The sequence below is a fragment of the Culex pipiens genome, unplaced genomic scaffold (assembly GCF_016801865.2).
Source record: "Culex pipiens pallens isolate TS unplaced genomic scaffold, TS_CPP_V2 Cpp_Un0005, whole genome shotgun sequence".
Taxonomy (NCBI): Eukaryota; Metazoa; Arthropoda; class Insecta; order Diptera; family Culicidae; genus Culex; species Culex pipiens.
In genome coordinates this window covers 332,879-351,894 of record NW_026292822.1, presented here as the reverse complement: position 1 = coordinate 351,894, position 19,016 = coordinate 332,879, and the positions used below count along the sequence as shown (strand labels likewise).

The following is a 19,016-nucleotide window of genomic DNA, read 5'->3' as shown; positions in this document are numbered from 1 at the left end:
CTTTTACGAACCCAACGCAACAAAAAGCACCTCGATACGACGCTCCGTATTGAACTGATTCGCGTTCGAACAAAACCGTCGAAATTTTTTATATATACAGGGTGTTTGGTTCATGGATGCGGATACTTGGTGGTTCTCTAAAGGACCCCGAAACATGAAAAAAAGTCTTCTACGGCATGGTCGAATTCTCATCCTAAACCGAGTTAAGTAGAATTTACTGTTTTGAGGAGTTTCTACACTAAAATCGATTTATCTCATGATTGTGATCACGAAAAGCTTCGCTTCTGATTTCATGTGAAAGCTGAGTAAATTTCACGATAAAAAATGATTTTTGAAATTTTTTAAACTTTAGTTAAGTCTGCCTACAGAGCCTTTACATTTTTTCCTTGCCCTAGTGTTGTTGGTTTTTTGCATTTATTTTGCGTAAATGGCAGGTAAATGGTTTGTTTTATGTATCAAAACGATGCTCCTAGATCCTCTCTACAATTCTCTCTAAATAACCATTTCCCGAATTCTTTTCCTAAAGCCGCTATTTTAATTTTATTGGTGAAAAAAATCGAAGCCAGAAAATCTGATATGGTACCTTAATAAATCAAACCGACGCCTGACAGAGCATCGCGCAAAGCATACTTGATCAACGCGCGCGCGGCCGCATGTTTGCTGGAAGGAGGGTGACAGTAAGAAAACAAACCACGTGTGCCCATCGCATTGTGGAAAAAAGTTCGTTTCAGAATTGTTTCATTACCGGAGGTATTTTATCTCGCGTTCTTTTGGCCAACAGGTTAAAACATAAGTTAAGGGACGGCTATTTAAGGGAAAGAAGGTGTTAATTATTAAAATGAGCTAAGATGCAATAAGTGCGGCATAGGGCCTCGTTGAAGGATTTCCACTGTTGTTCAGTGTGCGGATCGTTTGATCCACACAGGTGATACAACAATAAATAATTAAGCTGATTAAACCAAACATTTAAAAAAGCCCATTGACAATGCAAATAAATGTTCAGTTAGCAGGAAGTAGATACTTTGCTTTTTTAGAGTTCTACTTTTTTTACATTACAAAAAGGATAAGTTGGATTGTTTCTTGCGTACATAGGACAAAAGCATACATTTCCATCAAGCACCAAATGTTGGCATATCAACACCCTTTTGTTTATTTAAAACTTTTGAAAAGCGTTTTTAATTGAATAGCTCAATCAAAATTCAAATTATTCGCTCTACAGCATTGCCTTGGCGTTCTCGATTGCGAGATTCCTACTTGAAACTAGATGTCCGAAGGCTTGATTGTTGGGGCAATTGCAAACTTCTTTTTACACCTATGCTTCCATCCACCCCGGGATTCGAACTGACGACCTTTGGATTGTTAGTCCAACTGCCTACCAGCGACTCCACCGAGGCAGGAACCAGGGAGACGACTCCTACATCTGGATTGAGCTAACGACTTAACCTCTAGGTTAGACCGGGGCCAACATTTACTTCCCCATCCGATGGAAGGCGTGGTCAGACAAATCTCGTCTCGAAAAATGCCACCGGGACCGTCTGGGATCGAAACCAAGCCGACTGGGTGAGCGGCAACCACGCTTAACCCTACACCATGGTTCCCGGCTAGCTCAATCAAGACCTAATTCGGAATGTGATCATAATTTGATAAAAATGTAAAATCAGCCAATTTAATAGAAAGGGTTTCTTACCTCTGTGCTTTAATCATAACATGTTGAAAATCGTTTTATGAGAGATTTTTGTTTATACACGTGAATTGATATTTTCAATCATTTTCAAACATTGCAATTCGTTTTAAAGTAAATAAAAAAATGCACGCATAGAATAACAAAACTTCTAAAGAAACCTAAAAAACTTTTGGTAGAATAAACACTGATTTAGTTATTTAAGGAAATGCTTACTTTTTTTATTTATTTAAGGAAGTGTTTATTTATTTAATTTATTCATGATCACCATGCATGAATTCTTATCGAATTAAACATTCTTTCAATAAAATCTTTTGCTATCCAATAGATGGATTTGTAATGTTTTTGGTAAATAAAAATAAATCTTCCTCGGTTTCCTTGTAGGGAAACTCCATTGAAGAATATCAGAGCAGACATTCACAAAAAAACAAATACCGTCAGCAGGGGTGACATCCCGAGCATGGGTAAATAACAAAGGAAATGCCTAATTATACCTTTCTCTGTTATCAACACCAAATTTTCGTTTTCCTAAAAAATTTTCTTAGGATCATGCAAGAGTACAATTTGGTATCATACCAATTTAAGGTATTGTTTTGATATTGCAAAATTGCAGAATTTGTCAATGACCGAAAACCACATTTTGTTATTATTTTGGTATTTACGTATTTTATCAATTTCTTCTGAAACTATGGGAAAATGTTGACCAATTTTGACGTGGTCATTAATTTTGCTTTAAAAAGATGTCTCAAATCGAATACTGAAAAAAAACTAAAATGTCAAACTTGATTTGAAAGATTTTTGGAAAACCCCCTAAAGAAATGACTGAAAATTGTGAAAAAAAAATCTAAATCAGGATACCACATTTTGGTATTATTTTGGTATTACAGATTTTTATCAATTTCTTCAGAAACTATGGAAGAATTTTGATCAATTTTGACAAGGTCAAAAAGGTGCGCTAAAATGACTTGAAAACCAAAAATGTTAAAAATGTTTTTTTGATTTTTTTGAAGAAAAAACCAGTTAACAAAAATGAAATCATTAAAATGTCTCTAAGTCGGGATGAAAAAAATACTTTCATTAACGAGTCAATCGATTTTATTATTAAATTTTTGGTGACTGGAACCCAATTTCATTTTAATAACATTCATTAATGAATCTTGTTATTTTTCAGAAGCTTCAGAACTTCAACGATAAGACAAATGTATTCGATGTGGTGAAGAATATCACTGAGATCAACATGGAATCATCAGGTGAGAATATTTTGCTATTGCATATGGAGCATGTGATATCATTTCCGTTTTTTTACTAATTGCAACTGTTGCACTAAAAACGACATAAAAATACCAAGTTTTGGTATTACTTTTGCAAATTACAGCGACAAAAATGTGCCCTTGGTAGCCCAGTAATAGATGGTAAAATACCATGAAATCATACCAGAATCATGTGTGTGGAAGACCACAAGAATGCCAAAATCTGATGTTCCATGGGCGTGGAAATACCAAAAATTTTGTATTCCGAGTAATACTAAAATTTGGTATTCCTGTGTTATTTACCCCTGCTAGAGATTGGGTCTGAGGGTGAGATTGGGTCATACAAATTTCTGCATTTTTGTATGACCCAATTTCTTCATCCAGACCCAATGTCACCCTCCAGGTTTTTGTGGTCTCTATTGCAGGTTCCTGCTCGAACCAAGGAGTCCAAAGGCTTGATTGGGGCTCTCCTCTTCCAGACCTCTTTCTACTACAAGAAACCTTACACCTCAAGATTCGAACAGACGACCTTTGCATTGCGAGTCCAACCGCCGCCATTGATTCCACCGGAGCAGCCTTGGATTGTTGTGTTGTTTATCTTTATAACAGGGAGACGATTCCCACACGGCCTAACAACAACCAAGGCCGGGACCGAGGTTTTACTTCCCCATCCGATGGAAGGTTGGAGCAGATGGGAATCGAACCAATGATCATCCGCTTACAAAGCGGAGAGCGTAACCATTCAATCACGCCTGCTGCCATTAACACATTCACAAAGTGGACTCAATTTATGTCTTTACTAACGTTAAGCCCCGCCCGTGTGTATCAATCGGACCGCGCACTGTACTCACAATCCAGCGTAGTCACTCCGTGCTGTTCTCAAACACTTAGGAACCCAGGATGCCGAAGTCCTTGTAGTTAAAAGTAAGATACTAGTGGTTGGTACTAACCGAGCAAGGGTAAATAACAAGGGAAATGCGTAATAATACCTTTCTCAGGTATCAATACCAAATTTTGGTATTCCCTTTAAAATTTGTCTTGAGGATTATTCAGGAGCAAAATTTTGATATCATACCAATTTAATGTATTGTTTTGATATTTTAAAATTGCAAAATTTGTCAATGATCGGATACCACACAGTTTGAATTTATTTTCAGTATTCGATCAAATTCTTCTCAAACTTTGTTCAAATTTTTACCATTTTTTGGTTATTTAAATGTACTCACTAAGGAAATTTGTATAATCGTTGCGATTTCACTTAGGTGACATAACCAAATACTTGATTAACAATAAGTCAATTAATAGTTTTATTGATTTTTTTGGTCAACCTGAATCCAGTTTATTTTAATTTACATTTATTTTTTAAGCTTAGTAGTTGCAGTTAGTCCCGCCCGTGTGGATCAATCGGACCGCGCACTGGACTAACAATCCAGAGGTTGCTGGTTCGAATCCCGCGGCGGGCGCTCTTAAATTCTTTGTGTAAATATGGGTATCCGGCGCCGTCGCTCCGTGCCGTACTCAAACACTTAGGAGCCCAGGGTGGCGAAGTCCTTGTAGTTAAAAGGAAGACACAAGTGGTTGGTACATGCAATGGTGGCCGACAGCTATAAAGTCAACTTCGTAGTTGCAGTTAGTGAAAAACGGAAATGATATCACAATGCTCCACATGCAACAGCAAAATCTTCCCACCTGATGTTTCCATGTTTTTCTTAGTGATATTCTTCACCACATCGAATACATTTGTCATTGATGAACGGCTTATCCTTGAATTTCATGAAGCTTCTGAAAATAAATGATTAAATGATTAAATGATTAAATGATTAAATGATTAAATGATTAAATGATTAAATGATTAAATGATTAAATGATTAAATGATTAAATGATTAAATGATTAAATGATTAAATGATTAAATGATTAAATGATTAAATGATTAAATGATTAAATGATTAAATGATTAAATGATTAAATGATTAAATGATTAAATGATTAAATGATTAAATGATTAAATGATTAAATGATTAAATGATTAAATGATTAAATGATTAAATGATTAAATGATTAAATGATTAAATGATTAAATGATTAAATGATTAAATGATTAAATGATTAAATGATTAAATGATTAAATGATTAAATGATTAAATGATTAAATGATTAAATGATTAAATGATTAAATGATTAAACGATTAAACGATTAAATGATTAAATGATTAAATGATTAAATGATTAAATGATTAAATGATTAAATGATTAAATGATTAAATGATTAAATGATTAAATGATTAAATGATTAAATGATTAAATGATTAAATGATTAAATGATTAAATGATTAAATGATTAAATGATTAAATGATTAAATGATTAAATGATTAAATGATTAAATGATTAAATGATTAAATGATTAAATGATTAAATGATTAAATGATTAAATGATTAAATGATTAAATGATTAAATGATTAAATGATTAAATGATTAAATGATTAAATGATTAAATGATTAAATGATTAAATGATTAAATGATTAAATGATTAAATGATTAAATGATTAAATGATTAAATGATTAAATTCTTAAATTCTTAAATTCTTAAATTCTTAAATTCTTAAATTCTTAAATTCTTAAATTCTTAAATTCTTAAATTCTTAAATTCTTAAATTCTTAAATTCTTAAATTCTTAAATTCTTAAATTCTTAAATTCTTAAATTCTTAAATTCTTAAATTCTTAAATTCTTAAATTCTTAAATTCTTAAATTCTTAAATTCTTAAATTCTTAAATTCTTAAATTCTTAAATTCTTAAATTCTTAAATTCTTAAATTCTTAAATTCTTAAATTCTTAAATTCTTAAATTCTTAAATTCTTAAATTCTTAAATTCTTAAATTCTTAAATTCTTAAATTCTTAAATTCTTAAATTCTTAAATTCTTAAATTCTTAAATTCTTAAATTCTTAAATTCTTAAATTCTTAAATTCTTAAATTCTTAAATTCTTAAATTCTTAAATTCTTAAATTCTTAAATTCTTAAATTCTTAAATTCTTAAATTCTTAAATTCTTAAATTCTTAAATTCTTAAATTCTTAAATTCTTAAATTCTTAAATTCTTAAATTCTTAAATTCTTAAATTCTTAAATTCTTAAATTCTTAAATTCTTAAATTCTTAAATTCTTAAATTCTTAAATTCTTAAATTCTTAAATTCTTAAATTCTTAAATTCTTAAATTCTTAAATTCTTAAATTCTTAAATTCTTAAATTCTTAAATTCTTAAATTCTTAAATTCTTAAATTCTTAAATTCTTAAATTCTTAAATTCTTAAATTCTTAAATTCTTAAATTCTTAAATTCTTAAATTCTTAAATTCTTAAATTCTTAAATTCTTAAATTCTTAAATTCTTAAATTCTTAAATTCTTAAATTCTTAAATTCTTAAATTCTTAAATTCTTAAATTCTTAAATTCTTAAATTCTTAAATTCTTAAATTCTTAAATTCTTAAATTCTTAAATTCTTAAATTCTTAAATTCTTAAATTCTTAAATTCTTAAATTCTTAAATTCTTAAATTCTTAAATTCTTAAATTCTTAAATTCTTAAATTCTTAAATTCTTAAATTCTTAAATTCTTAAATTCTTAAATTCTTAAATTCTTAAATTCTTAAATTCTTAAATTCTTAAATTCTTAAATTCTTAAATTCTTAAATTCTTAAATTCTTAAATTCTTAAATTCTTAAATTCTTAAATTCTTAAATTCTTAAATTCTTAAATTCTTAAATTCTTAAATTCTTAAATTCTTAAATTCTTAAATTCTTAAATTCTTAAATTCTTAAATTCTTAAATTCTTAAATTCTTAAATTCTTAAATTCTTAAATTCTTAAATTCTTAAATTCTTAAATTCTTAAATTCTTAAATTCTTAAATTCTTAAATTCTTAAATTCTTAAATTCTTAAATTCTTAAATTCTTAAATTCTTAAATTCTTAAATTCTTAAATTCTTAAATTCTTAAATTCTTAAATTCTTAAATTCTTAAATTCTTAAATTCTTAAATTCTTAAATTCTTAAATTCTTAAATTCTTAAATTCTTAAATTCTTAAATTCTTAAATTCTTAAATTCTTAAATTCTTAAATTCTTAAATTCTTAAATTCTTAAATTCTTAAATTCTTAAATTCTTAAATTCTTAAATTCTTAAATTCTTAAATACTTAAATTCTTAAATTCTTAAATTCTTAAATTCTTAAATTCTTGAATCCTTAAATTCTCAGAAAATAAATAAATGTACTATTATTTTGAAATTTTCGATATTTTTTATCAAAGTAAGATCACATTCCGAATAAGGTCTTGATTGAGCTATTCAATTAAAAACGCTTTTCAAAAGTTTTAAATAAACAAAAGGGTGTTGATATGCCAACATTTGGTGCTTGATGGAAATGTATGCTTTTGTCCTATGTACGCAAGAAACAATCCAACTTATCCTTTTTGTAATGTAAAAAAAGTAGAACTCTAAAAAAGCAAAGTATCTACTTCCTGCTAACTGAACATTTATTTGCATTGTCAATGGGCTTTTTTAAATGTTTGGTTTAATCAGCTTAATTATTTATTGTTGTATCACCTGTGTGGATCAAACGATCCGCACACTGAACAACAGTGGAAATCCTTCAACGAGGCCCTATGCCGCACTTATTGCATCTTAGCTCATTTTAATAATTAACACCTTCTTTCCCTTAAATAGCCGTCCCTTAACTTATGTTTTAACCTGTTGGCCAAAAGAACGCGAGATAAAATACCTCCGGTAATGAAACAATTCTGAAACGAACTTTTTTCCACAATGCGATGGGCACACGTGGTTTGTTTTCTTACTGTCACCCTCCTTCCAGCAAACATGCGGCCGCGCGCGCGTTGATCAAGTATGCTTTGCGCGATGCTCTGTCAGGCGTCGGTTTGATTTATTAAGGTACCATATCAGATTTTCTGGCTTCGATTTTTTTCACCAATAAAATTAAAATAGCGGCTTTAGGAAAAGAATTCGGGAAATGGTTATTTAGAGAGAATTGTAGAGAGGATCTAGGAGCATCGTTTTGATACATAAAACAAACCATTTACCTGCCATTTACGCAAAATAAATGCAAAAAACCAACAACACTAGGGCAAGGAAAAAATGTAAAGGCTCTGTAGGCAGACTTAACTAAAGTTTAAAAAATTTCAAAAATCATTTTTTATCGTGAAATTTACTCAGCTTTCACATGAAATCAGAAGCGAAGCTTTTCGTGATCACAATCATGAGATAAATCGATTTTAGTGTAGAAACTCCTCAAAACAGTAAATTCTACTTAACTCGGTTTAGGATGAGAATTCGACCATGCCGTAGAAGACTTTTTTTCATGTTTCGGGGTCCTTTAGGCAACCACCAAGTATCCGCATCCATGAACCAAACACCCTGTATATATATATATATATATATATATATATATATATAAATATATATATATATATTATATATATATATATATATATATATATATATATATATATATATATATATATATATATATATATATATATATATATATATATATATATATATATATATATATATATATATATATATATATATATATATATATGTTTGGGCTGGATTAAAAGTATTTTGAATTATTATGAAATTCCAATGTACAGCACCGCAAAAACTTGTTTTTTTGCATAAAAGTAAATTTTCGTCAATACTTACGTATTTTTGAAAATAATGATTGCAAAGCATCTGGACAGGTGTAAAATGCATTTTTAAACCCACCCCCATCAACTTTGGTCAGAGTCGAGGGACATAAACTTCAAAAAAAATTTGCAACGGCCTTAATAACAATTAAAAAAAAAACAGTTAAAAACAAAAATATAATATTCTATCAAGGTTTGAAAACATTTGTATAAATTTGTGCAATTTTTTTTTCTAGAATATAAAATTTAATTTTACGAATAAAAAATAAGTAAAAAAATACTGATGAAAATGAAAATCAGTGCAAAACATAATTAAAAAAAGCAAAACAATGAAAAATATTCTCAATCGTCGTAAGGGCAATTCACTCACAATGAATTAAAATTTCTTATCTTTATATTTTTTAAAGTATTTTTCGAACAATTTTTTTTTGTCAATACTTAGAAATTTTTAAAACTTATGATTTTAAAACATCTGGACAGTTTTATAATGCATTTTAAAACACTTTTTTCATTCAAATGTTGAAACCGTGGCCTGTAATTTATTTTTTTAAACTATTTTATTTTTTTAATTAGAGATGAGGGACATAAACTTCAAAAAAAATTTGCAATGGCCTAATTGATTTAAACGAAATATTGTTCTTGGGTTCGAGTCTCGGTACCGGTACTTTTTTTTTGATAGATGAACATTTTTTTGAAGATGAACCCATGAGTAAAATACTCTCGGTAATTTCGGGATTTATCCTCTCAGTCCGTACACAGTACCATTTTACTACCGAATCGTGCTCTTTATTCTCTCGTATGCTGATGCCCAGTTCTGGGTGTAGAAATAGAGAGCACACGGGCATCGAATTATTTTTTTTCAATTTTGAAGAAGGATTTTTTTCTTTTTTCGTTGTGAGTATGATGAAATCCAAAGCCAAATCAGCAAGTTATTTAACGAATCCTTAGAAATATGAAATAAGCTAACAAATTATAGCAAAATTTATCATGATTGAGCATCTAGTTCTGTTCATTTACCTAAACTATTATTGGTCATAGAAAAAGTACAAAAATAGTTTCACTTAATTATAAATAAAACAAAAATAAAAAATTCTTTAAAACTCTTTCGAAAAAATAATTATACTATGCTCACTTCTAACGCCATTCTTAAAAAACTGATCGTAAATGCAAAAATCAATTTTTTGACAAGTTTTGAATATTTTTTTTGTGAGAAAGTTTTCAACAGTTTTCGCAGTTTTAAAGATTTTGTGTTGTTTTAATAATTAAAATGGACATAAAAAAGTCAAAAATCAGAATTAAAAAAAAAATCCTGCAACTTACTTATAAAATTGACAAGAAATGCGCCAAATGACTCAATCAACCAGTCCCAAATCTTGCTGATTTGTGGCCTAAAAGTTATCAAATGAACCCAGTTCTGAATCAATTTGATCATTTTTTTTCATGCAGTGACGAAATTATCTTCTGTAAATTTTTGCATTGATATAAAACTACATGTAGTCTACATATATATTTTTACCTCATTTCAAAAACGATCCTTACGAAGACTTATCTAATCTAATCAAATCAATTTTTTCGAAGGGATCCTGGAGAGTGCCTTAGGTTAGATTACGCCTAGCACTCTTCTTGTCATTCATCAACATCTCTTGCTTCGTTAAAGTGGCCAGGCCTACTGCGTGAAGTCGTATAGCAGAGACATGATTTGTTTGAAGAAGGTTTCGGTACTCCGGGACCCTCTGGGATGGGACATTGTATTTCCACGAATGCCCTGGAGCGCCATAACTCGCTCTCTGTAACAGTATTCCTAATTCAAGTCCAAGCTCACCAAGTCGTCATGGCCTAGTGGTTAACATTTTCCTTACCAATCCAAAGGACGGGGAATCGAGCCCCGCCTCGAGGGACATTGATTTTTCGTTCATATTCATCATTCCAAATTTCTATGTTCTTCACTTTCTCATTGGGAGCAGATGGGAATCGAACCCAGAATCATTCGCTTACAAAGCGAACACCGTAGCCAGTCAGCCACGGCCGCTCCTCAAAAAGGATCCTTGTGATGACTAGTGTAAAATAATTGTTTGGGTTATTAGACTGTTGCAAATATTTATCAAAATTTTGCATCGTATCAAAAAGTGCCCAAAGATAAACTGGTAGGAAATTTGACGGAATTTCTTAAAAAATACACTGCTAGAAAAAAAGCACGAAATGAAAGGCTTACCAAATTTCCCATAAGTTTGTATTAGGACGTTCATGTTTCTCCTTTTTGACACAACAAAGTACATAATTCGTGAAAATCTACTAGAGATAGTTACAACTATCCCAAATCCATGTAAGTTTACAAAGAATAACCTCTAGGATTCGTGATCTGAGACAAGACAAGGTAGAACTAATCCACGTCAACAAGGGATTATTACAACTATTCCGATTTAATATTAGTTTACACATAGGTGACCTCTAGGATTCAAAATGACAGTTTTTGCCAAGGGTTACTGACAAACTTGTCAAACAGTTTGACAATAGTGGTTCGAAATCCAATTAACGCCAAAAAGTGCACAATTAGGTATCCGTGATCACGAGAATCATTTCAGTAATTTTCAACTTCGATTCTCCCAGAATGACAGCTTATCAGCAATCCATTTAAGTCCTTCTGACACACACTCTCGTACAAAAAAGGCACACAATTCCAACAATGCGTTATCGTTGTAACTGTCGAGTGTCATTCCACTGATAATCCATCCTACCCCCCTTCTCCCCACCACCCTTGTTGATGTCCTTCCACGTGGCCCCCTCGTCGTCGTGCGCTGATGTACACGTTGGTGATAAACGCTTGCGGCACGTTTCAGGCAAAAGCTCAGCAAAAAAAAAAATGCCACCTGAAAGCCACCTAAACACACGTGCTGCGGCTGCTCCTGCCTTTAGGCCCTTCTCAGGATAAAAAAAAGGATTCCCGGCCAGGATCTGCCTGCAGGCTTGGTTCGCTCGCTGCGAGGCAGCTATGATTTATTGAGATAAAGATTCGGCCCACTCTCCTCCCCCCACCCGCAAAAAAAAACGGGTACAACCGGTTTTTAATGGCCCACTCGAGGAATGGGCCCATTTTTGGATGGCGGGGAAATTTTCCACGAAAAAAGCAAACCTCCGCAGGGTGAAAAGCTATTAGTGGATGCTTTTTTTTTTGGCTGTCGTTGTCGCTGGTGTTGTTGATGTGGTTTTCCGAAAATGGCGCGTTTCGCGACGCAATTTTGAAACTTTGATAAGCCCTGCTAATGGTGGCAAAGTTTGGCGCGTAAAATGCTTTTTCAAAGGAGGGGGAAAAAGTATCGAAGATTATGTGGGATTTCACAGTCGTTTTGCCAAAGGGCAATGTTTTGTGGGAAGGACGATAAAATCCATTAAATTTGATCGAACTTTGGTTTGAAATAGTAATAAAAATAAAAGGAATATAAAGAAACACAATCACAATTAAATGTAAACTCAAATTCCACGCGTGACTTTTACTCCGAAACATTTCCAGCTGGCAGCACTGCAAAACACTCCCCCACAGGAAATTTTCTTCACTTTTCCCACTATTTAGTCCTCATGCAATTCGATCATTACCGTGGATAATTGCACTCCAGACTACACTTTCCCAACCCCGTTTTTTCACTTAGGTATATAGCAGCTGTTGATGGGGGCAGCAGACAACCACATCGACGTTCACGTCATCAGCGGTGGTCGTTAAAGGATCATCGAGGTTTTGACAAGGGTGATCATTTTTTTCTTAATCGGCGTCAGATTCCAACAAAAAAAAAACAAAAACAAATAGTTGAATAATTCACTTTAAATATTTTCATTCTACAATCTTAAGCAATATGCACGGTTTTGAAACTTTTATAAAAAAAAAATATTTCGAAATGTGACAAATTTGTCATTTTTTTTGAACTGATCGAACTAATATTTTCCGAGTCAATTGATAAACAAAGAATAGCTGGAAAATACTAGGAAAATTATAATTTCCCTTAGGAAATTTTGCTCTCAATCATTATTGAATACCTAGCTGAGAAAATATCTTTTAATTTGGGTAATTAAAGTTTAAGTAAATAAAAGCCACATTTTGAAAATTTTAAAGTAATGCGCATTATGTTTTTTTTATTTTAAAATTTATTTATTTCTAAAAGAGCAAACAATTTAACAAAGTTTGGCTTAAAATTGGGATTGCTTGTATTCAATTTTGGCTGTTTGTAACTTGAAAATCATTGAAAAATATTTCTACTGGACTTAATCGCTTTTGTATTCAAATTAACATCACAGAAATATTTTTTTCCTTTCATAATAAAATAATTTTCAGAGAAAATATGCTAATGTTTAATGGATTTCAAAAAAATTAAAATAATATTTTTAAAAATGAAAAAATGCAAAAAATCTCATAAAATTTTAAGATCCATTTAAAAATAGTCCAAAACCCCAGTTTTGTTTGAAAAAAATAAATAAAAATAAATCGCATAGAAAATCTTCTTTAAGGTCTTTCAATACCAGTTACTGTTTTATCTATTGAAAATATATATATTTGAAAAATGTTTAAAATCTACCAAATGTAAGCTAAAAAGTTAAGCGAAATGTTTATGTTTAAAATGCAATAACCTGAAAATATATTTTTGAAAGACCAAAAAAAGTATGCTTGAACACACAGAAGCTATTATTTTACATTTTATTTTCTAAACCGCGGTCATAGTAAAAGAAATTTAAAACTCATACATTTTCAAACAAATGGTCATTTTGAAAAAAAAAAAAATACAAACGCTTTCTGCAATCAAAATGTTTATGTTAGAAAGAACGTAAAAACAGAACCTTTTTTGTAAACCAATCTATCTTAAATTAACTGATCGAGTTGAGAAGAATGCAAAGATTCCAAAAATGAATAAAATCGTCTTTTAAATTGTCTGGTCATTTAAAAAATGCAAAAACTACAGATTTTTATTTATAACAAACCAATTCATTTTCGAAGTACAGGTCATGTTGAAAAAATACAAAAACTCCCAGATATTGACAAAATCTTCATTGAAATAGTCCAAAACTAGTTTTGATTGAAATAGATGCAAAACCTGATGCATTTTTTTATTCGTTGAATTCTGCTTCACAATTAGATTTCCAATCTTAGGCGAAATATCGGCTAAACGACTTTATACGAAATATCCTGCAAACCTTTTAATTAGGTTATACTGAGAAAAACTCAATTCTTACTAAATTAAAACTTTGGCTTTTTCTAAATTATGAGCAGTCCAATCGGTAAATCCAATAAAAATATTAAGGAAAATTTCTAACTTTAACAACAAAAATCATTTTTAGTGCTTTAAATAAAGATTCCCTATTTTATAATTGTCCCATATTTTTTTATATTTTTTTTTGTATTTTTGGAACCTGTAATTATTTTTGATAAATTTTTATTTTTCTATTTTTAATAAATTTTTGATTTTTTCGATTTTTTTTCAAAAATTGTCACAAATACCTTAAAAAATAAATTTAAATAATTTTTCTTTTCACTCCGGATAATCGAATCAAGAAAAAAAGTTTGTTTTATTGATTGTTTTTGACCGTTGAGCTTGAATCTGACCGCAAACATGCTCTAAAGTGATTTAGAAATTTAAAATCCTAGATGGTGGCCAAAATGACAGTGAAAAAATATTGAAAAAAAAAATGCATTTGGTATGTTAAAAGGCAATTCAACAACTCAAATTTGACAAAAATGGGTTCGCAGAACTCGAATGTGATGTAAAATGTAAGGGAATTTATAAACAGATTTTTTTTTATTAGTTTATAAGTAGTTTATAACTATAAACAGTCTGTGCGGCATAATGCCGAAGACGGTGACAAATAAAATAAATGGCCTAGTATTTAGCATTTTTGCTTACCAATCCAAAAGACTGGGGATCGAACCCCGCCTCGAGCGACTTTGATTTTTCGTTCAAATTCATCATTTCAAATTCTGCGTACTTAACTTTCTCGTTGGGAGCAGATGGGCACCGAACCCAGAACCATTCGCTTACAAAGCGAACACCGTAACCAGTCAGCCAAGGCCGCTCCCTCATAATCGAGTCTGGACTGTAAAAAAAATATGATTTCTGGAGTTGTTGCCTTCCTCACCTCACTGAGGCAAGGCTATAAAATCACTCAAAAATTGAACTTTTTAAATAAGCCTCCCAGATATACCTTTACGTATACATATCGACTCAGAATCAAATTCTGAGCAAATGTCTGTGCGTGTGGATGGACGTAGAATTTTTTTTCTCACTCACTTTTCTCGGAACTGGCTCGACCGATTTTGTCCGGATCTATGTTTTTGGATTTGCCTTCAGGTTCTTTAAGTCTTTTTTAAATTTCATCCGGCTTGGTGCAGTACTTTAAAAGATATGATCGAAAAACTGTTTTGGTTGATACTAAAAAGGGTCATTATTTACATAATTTGAAAGCTCCGGCGGATAGCTGTCGGAACTTTACGCTCAGTGCACGCACACAAACACTGCAGTGCTTTCAAATGGTTCATTAAATTTATCATACCTAGATGGCAGCACTCAGATGTATAGTGTCTTTACTAAGTAAGCGTTAGCCAAAGCTTTCGTAGTGTGTGGTTGCAAGGCTTTTAGGAGGAAGGCAGCAACCACCTTCCGGTGGATTAAGTAACGTTTTTTTTTTTTGAAAAGGTCCAATAAACCAAATTTCCAGTTTTTGCTTTAAGGGTGTTTTTGAAACCGCCTTGAGTCAGGGGTATTAAAAAAACACATAAAAAGCAAAAACTGAAAATTTTGTTTATTGCACCTTTTAAAAAAAAAACTCGAGATTTCTACCATCATCGCAACGCAACATAATCCAAAATGAACTGCCCTAACAAAAAAATTTAGGACATGGGTGGAGAACCAGGTGAGGCCAGGAGGGCCAAGTAATTGTCACTCATTTGGCTCGGATTTTACATTATTCATGAGCGGGTGTTTATTATTCCTTTTTCCACTCGTATGTGCATTGCATGTGTACTGTCTGGGTTGGATGGAAAGAGTCATTCGAGCAACTCAACTTTGGTAGTGTTGGTCAGGAATGAGAAATATTATATATTTTTTTTTAATTTTTATTTGGGTTTGCGCCAACAAAAGATTTAAGCTCCCTTATCTGGTGAGATATTGATACTTTGCTTTTCTTGTTTGGGAAATGTTTTAAAATCAATTGGTGACAGTTTAATATTTCTGTAGTTTGTTTTAAAGGTCCTATAAGCTATTGGGTTTCATATGTTTATAGAACTCTAGATTTGAAAGGTGATAGAATAGAATTCAGAATAATAGCAACTATCTTAGATTACATGTTCCCGGACTGCATCGGAAGGTTCTATAGGACATATTCGAGCTTAGCGAAATATTTTTAAATTTTTGTTTCATAAATCGCTAGGTATGCTTATTTTTAATTTATCACAAAATGTCGAGTAAGACTCGATAATGATGCTAGTACAAGGACTGGTGTGATTGGATTCGGAGTTTTAGTACCAAAGTAAGCTAATTCGAAATGATTCTAGAAACAGTCACTTTAAGGTGAACCACGCTATGTTTTGAGAAATTTCGCGAACAAAGCTTATCAGGCCTACAATCTACACCGTGACGGTGCTAATTTCAGTTCGGTCCACAATGACCTGTTAACTTTTTTGTTTCCAACCCTTATCTCCGCCTCAGGCACGCGCTAGCGCCTCAACTGATAAGACTGATCAAAGACATTGAACAAAAACATTCACACGCTCAACGATTTCCGCAGTCGGTCAGTTCTTAGGCAGCGGACAACAGCACACTCTACCCTCGCCGCAATGATTCTGCTCTCGCTAGCCCTGCTGGGGTTGATCCTGTTCCTGGGACTTCACTACATCTACTCGTACTGGGAACGGCATGAGTTGCCGCACGTCAAGCCGGAGATCCCCTATGGGAACCTCCGCCCGGTGGCGGAACGTCGCGAGTGCTTCGGAGTGGCCATCTCCGAGCTGTACAAGAAGTCGACGGAGCAGCTGCTGGGGATCTACCTGTTCTTCGCGCCAGCGATTATGGTGCGCGATGCGCGACTCGCGAAGCAGATCATGACGTCGGACTTTGCCAGCTTTCATGATCGTGGGGTGTTTGTGGACGAACGGAACGATCCGTTTTCGGCGAACCTGTTTGCGCTGCCCGGGAAGAAGTGGCGCACGCTGAGGAATAAACTCACGCCGACGTTCACTTCGGGGAAGTTGCGTAACATGCTGCCGACGATTTTGGACGAGAGCAAGCGGTTTCAAGATTATTTGACGCGGGTGGTTGGTGATAAGGGTGATACGGTTGAGATGCGGGATCTCGCTTCGCGGTACATTGTGGACATTATTGCGTCGGTGTTTTTTGGCTTTGAGGCGGACTCGATGAACGATCCGGAGCATCCGTTCCGGGTTGTGGGTCGCGAGGCGGTGGCTGACAGCTTTTCGAACAACATTAGGAGTGCGGCCACCTTTGTGTGTCCGGGACTGCTGAAGCTGATCCAGATTCCGTCGACTCCTCCGAAGATCTCCGGGTTCATGATTGATTTGGTGAAGCAACAGATGGAGTACCGCGAGAAGAACAACGTCAGCAGGAAGGACTTCTTCCAGCAGTTGGTTGATCTGCGCAAGGAAGATCTGCTCAAGGGGGAAGATACCATGAGTATCGAGGAGTGTGCCGCGCAGGTGTTTTTGTTCTACATCGCAGGTTCGGAAACGACGTCCGTCACCATAACGTACACGCTGCATGAGCTTAGCCATAATTCGAAGGCGATGGAACAACTGGTTGCGGAGATTGATGAAACACTTGCAAAGTCCAACGGAGAAATCAACTACGACATTGTCAAAGGAATGCGATACTTGGATGTGTGCGTGAAGGAAACCCTCCGGAAGTATCCCGGGCTGCCAATCCTCAACCGGGAGTGCACCCAGGACTTCCAGGTGCCACAGTCAAAGGTGGTCATCAAGAAGGGAACGCAGATCATCATTCCGATCTCTGCCTACGGCATGGACGAGCGATACTTCCCCGATCCGGACAGCTACATCCCGGAGCGGTTCTTCGAGGAAAGCAAGAACTACGACGACAATGCGTACCAGCCGTTTGGAGACGGTCCGAGGAATTGCATCGGTAAGTGTGGGTTTGGCGTTGGAGTGGTTCAAGCAATAACAATAATTTCATATTACAGGCATTAGAATGGGTGTGTTTGTGGCCAAAGCTGCCCTCATAATGCTGCTGTCCAACTTCACCTTTGAGGCCACGCAAGGACCGAAGATTGAGTTTGCCGCTTCCAGTGTAACATTGCTGCCAAAGGGTGGTATTAAGTTTAAGGTTGGCCAGAGGAAGGTCAAGGCTGCTTAAGATAGTAACTAATCCGGTGATATTATTAATTTTAAGTATTGAATAAAGAAAAATCGTTTCAGTTCCACAATGTGGAACAGTCAATTTCTCAGAAACCATAATTCACAATCACAAAGCAATCCCAGTCAGCATTCATGATTTATCTCACGACCCAGTTCCAAGCACTCTTCCGAGATATCCAACCCCCCAAGTACTCTAAAACCGATTATTTGGACCACTCCAGCCAGCCCAAAACCGCAACGTCCATTCCACTCCCTCATGCAACAGTAATTCGAAATCGATTCACAATTCATGCTAGACGTCCAGCTGGATTTCAAATTTGCTACTTCACCGAATATTTCGTTTGATTTATTCCAGAGTCCTGGCCCCTGGCCGAGAGGGCACAGTTGAGTTACGACTACTCCGACAGTGTGTGTGCGGTCTACAATCTGCAACAGTTTCTAGCCTGGATGGGATGATCCGTTGCCCCGCAACAAGATGTGATGTGCTCGACCCGGCAATCTGTGCCTGCATATGTGTTCTAAATGCTGGCAAATAAATCATGATTGAATTATGTTCATTAGAGAGCAAATAAATTTTGAATAGTTCATAAGCCGGGATGCCGCCTTCGGGTTGACCTGGAGTTCGCCCCTCTCTCTCTCTGTTGAGCCTCAGGAAGTGAATTTTCCGGATTGCACTCTCGGAGGCCATCAACAGGTCCGACGCTGCGATGACGAAGGCAATGTTGATGCACAGGGTCAATATTGAATCGATAAATGTTTGTCGAGTGCGAGAATGTGCTGACCGCTGGTGCTGAATGTGGCGATGAACGGTTTCTGGAGAATTCGGCTCGGATGGACGCTGGACGAGTAATGTCCTCGAGGGGTGTACCCCATTTGGCATAATGGACATTTGGCATAACGGGTTTTCAAGATGGACGTTTGGCATAATGGACGTTTGGCATAATTGGTCCAAGACATCAGGGACGTTTGGCATAATGGACATTTGGCATAATGGACGTTTGGCATAATTCGTTCAAAAACCATCAAGGA

General features: G+C 33.9%; 2 protein-coding genes across 3 annotated transcripts in view; one reads left to right on the top strand and one right to left on the bottom strand.

Annotated features, from left to right (window-relative positions):
* The window catches only part of LOC120419906 (potassium voltage-gated channel protein Shaw-like), a 266,231-nt gene that overhangs the window by 142,708 nt on the left and 104,507 nt on the right, over positions 1-19,016 (bottom strand). The gene's annotated exons all lie outside the window — the stretch shown is intronic.
* Positions 16,380-18,069, top strand: LOC120419907 (cytochrome P450 6d3-like). The gene is made up of 2 exons (XM_039582776.2): positions 16,380-17,754; positions 17,813-18,069. Exons 1-2 carry the CDS (start codon positions 16,437-16,439, stop codon positions 17,983-17,985), a joined length of 1,491 nt encoding a protein of 496 aa, XP_039438710.1. The 5' UTR covers positions 16,380-16,436; the 3' UTR covers positions 17,986-18,069.

Coding starts and splice junctions, on each gene's coding strand:
- LOC120419907 (XM_039582776.2), top strand. CDS start 16,437: ATGATTCTGCTCTCGCTAGCCCTGCTGGGGTTGATCCTGTTCCTGGGA. Junction 17,755..17,812: donor CGGTCCGAGGAATTGCATCG/GTAAGTGTGGGT, acceptor TTCATATTACAG/GCATTAGAATGGGTGTGTTT.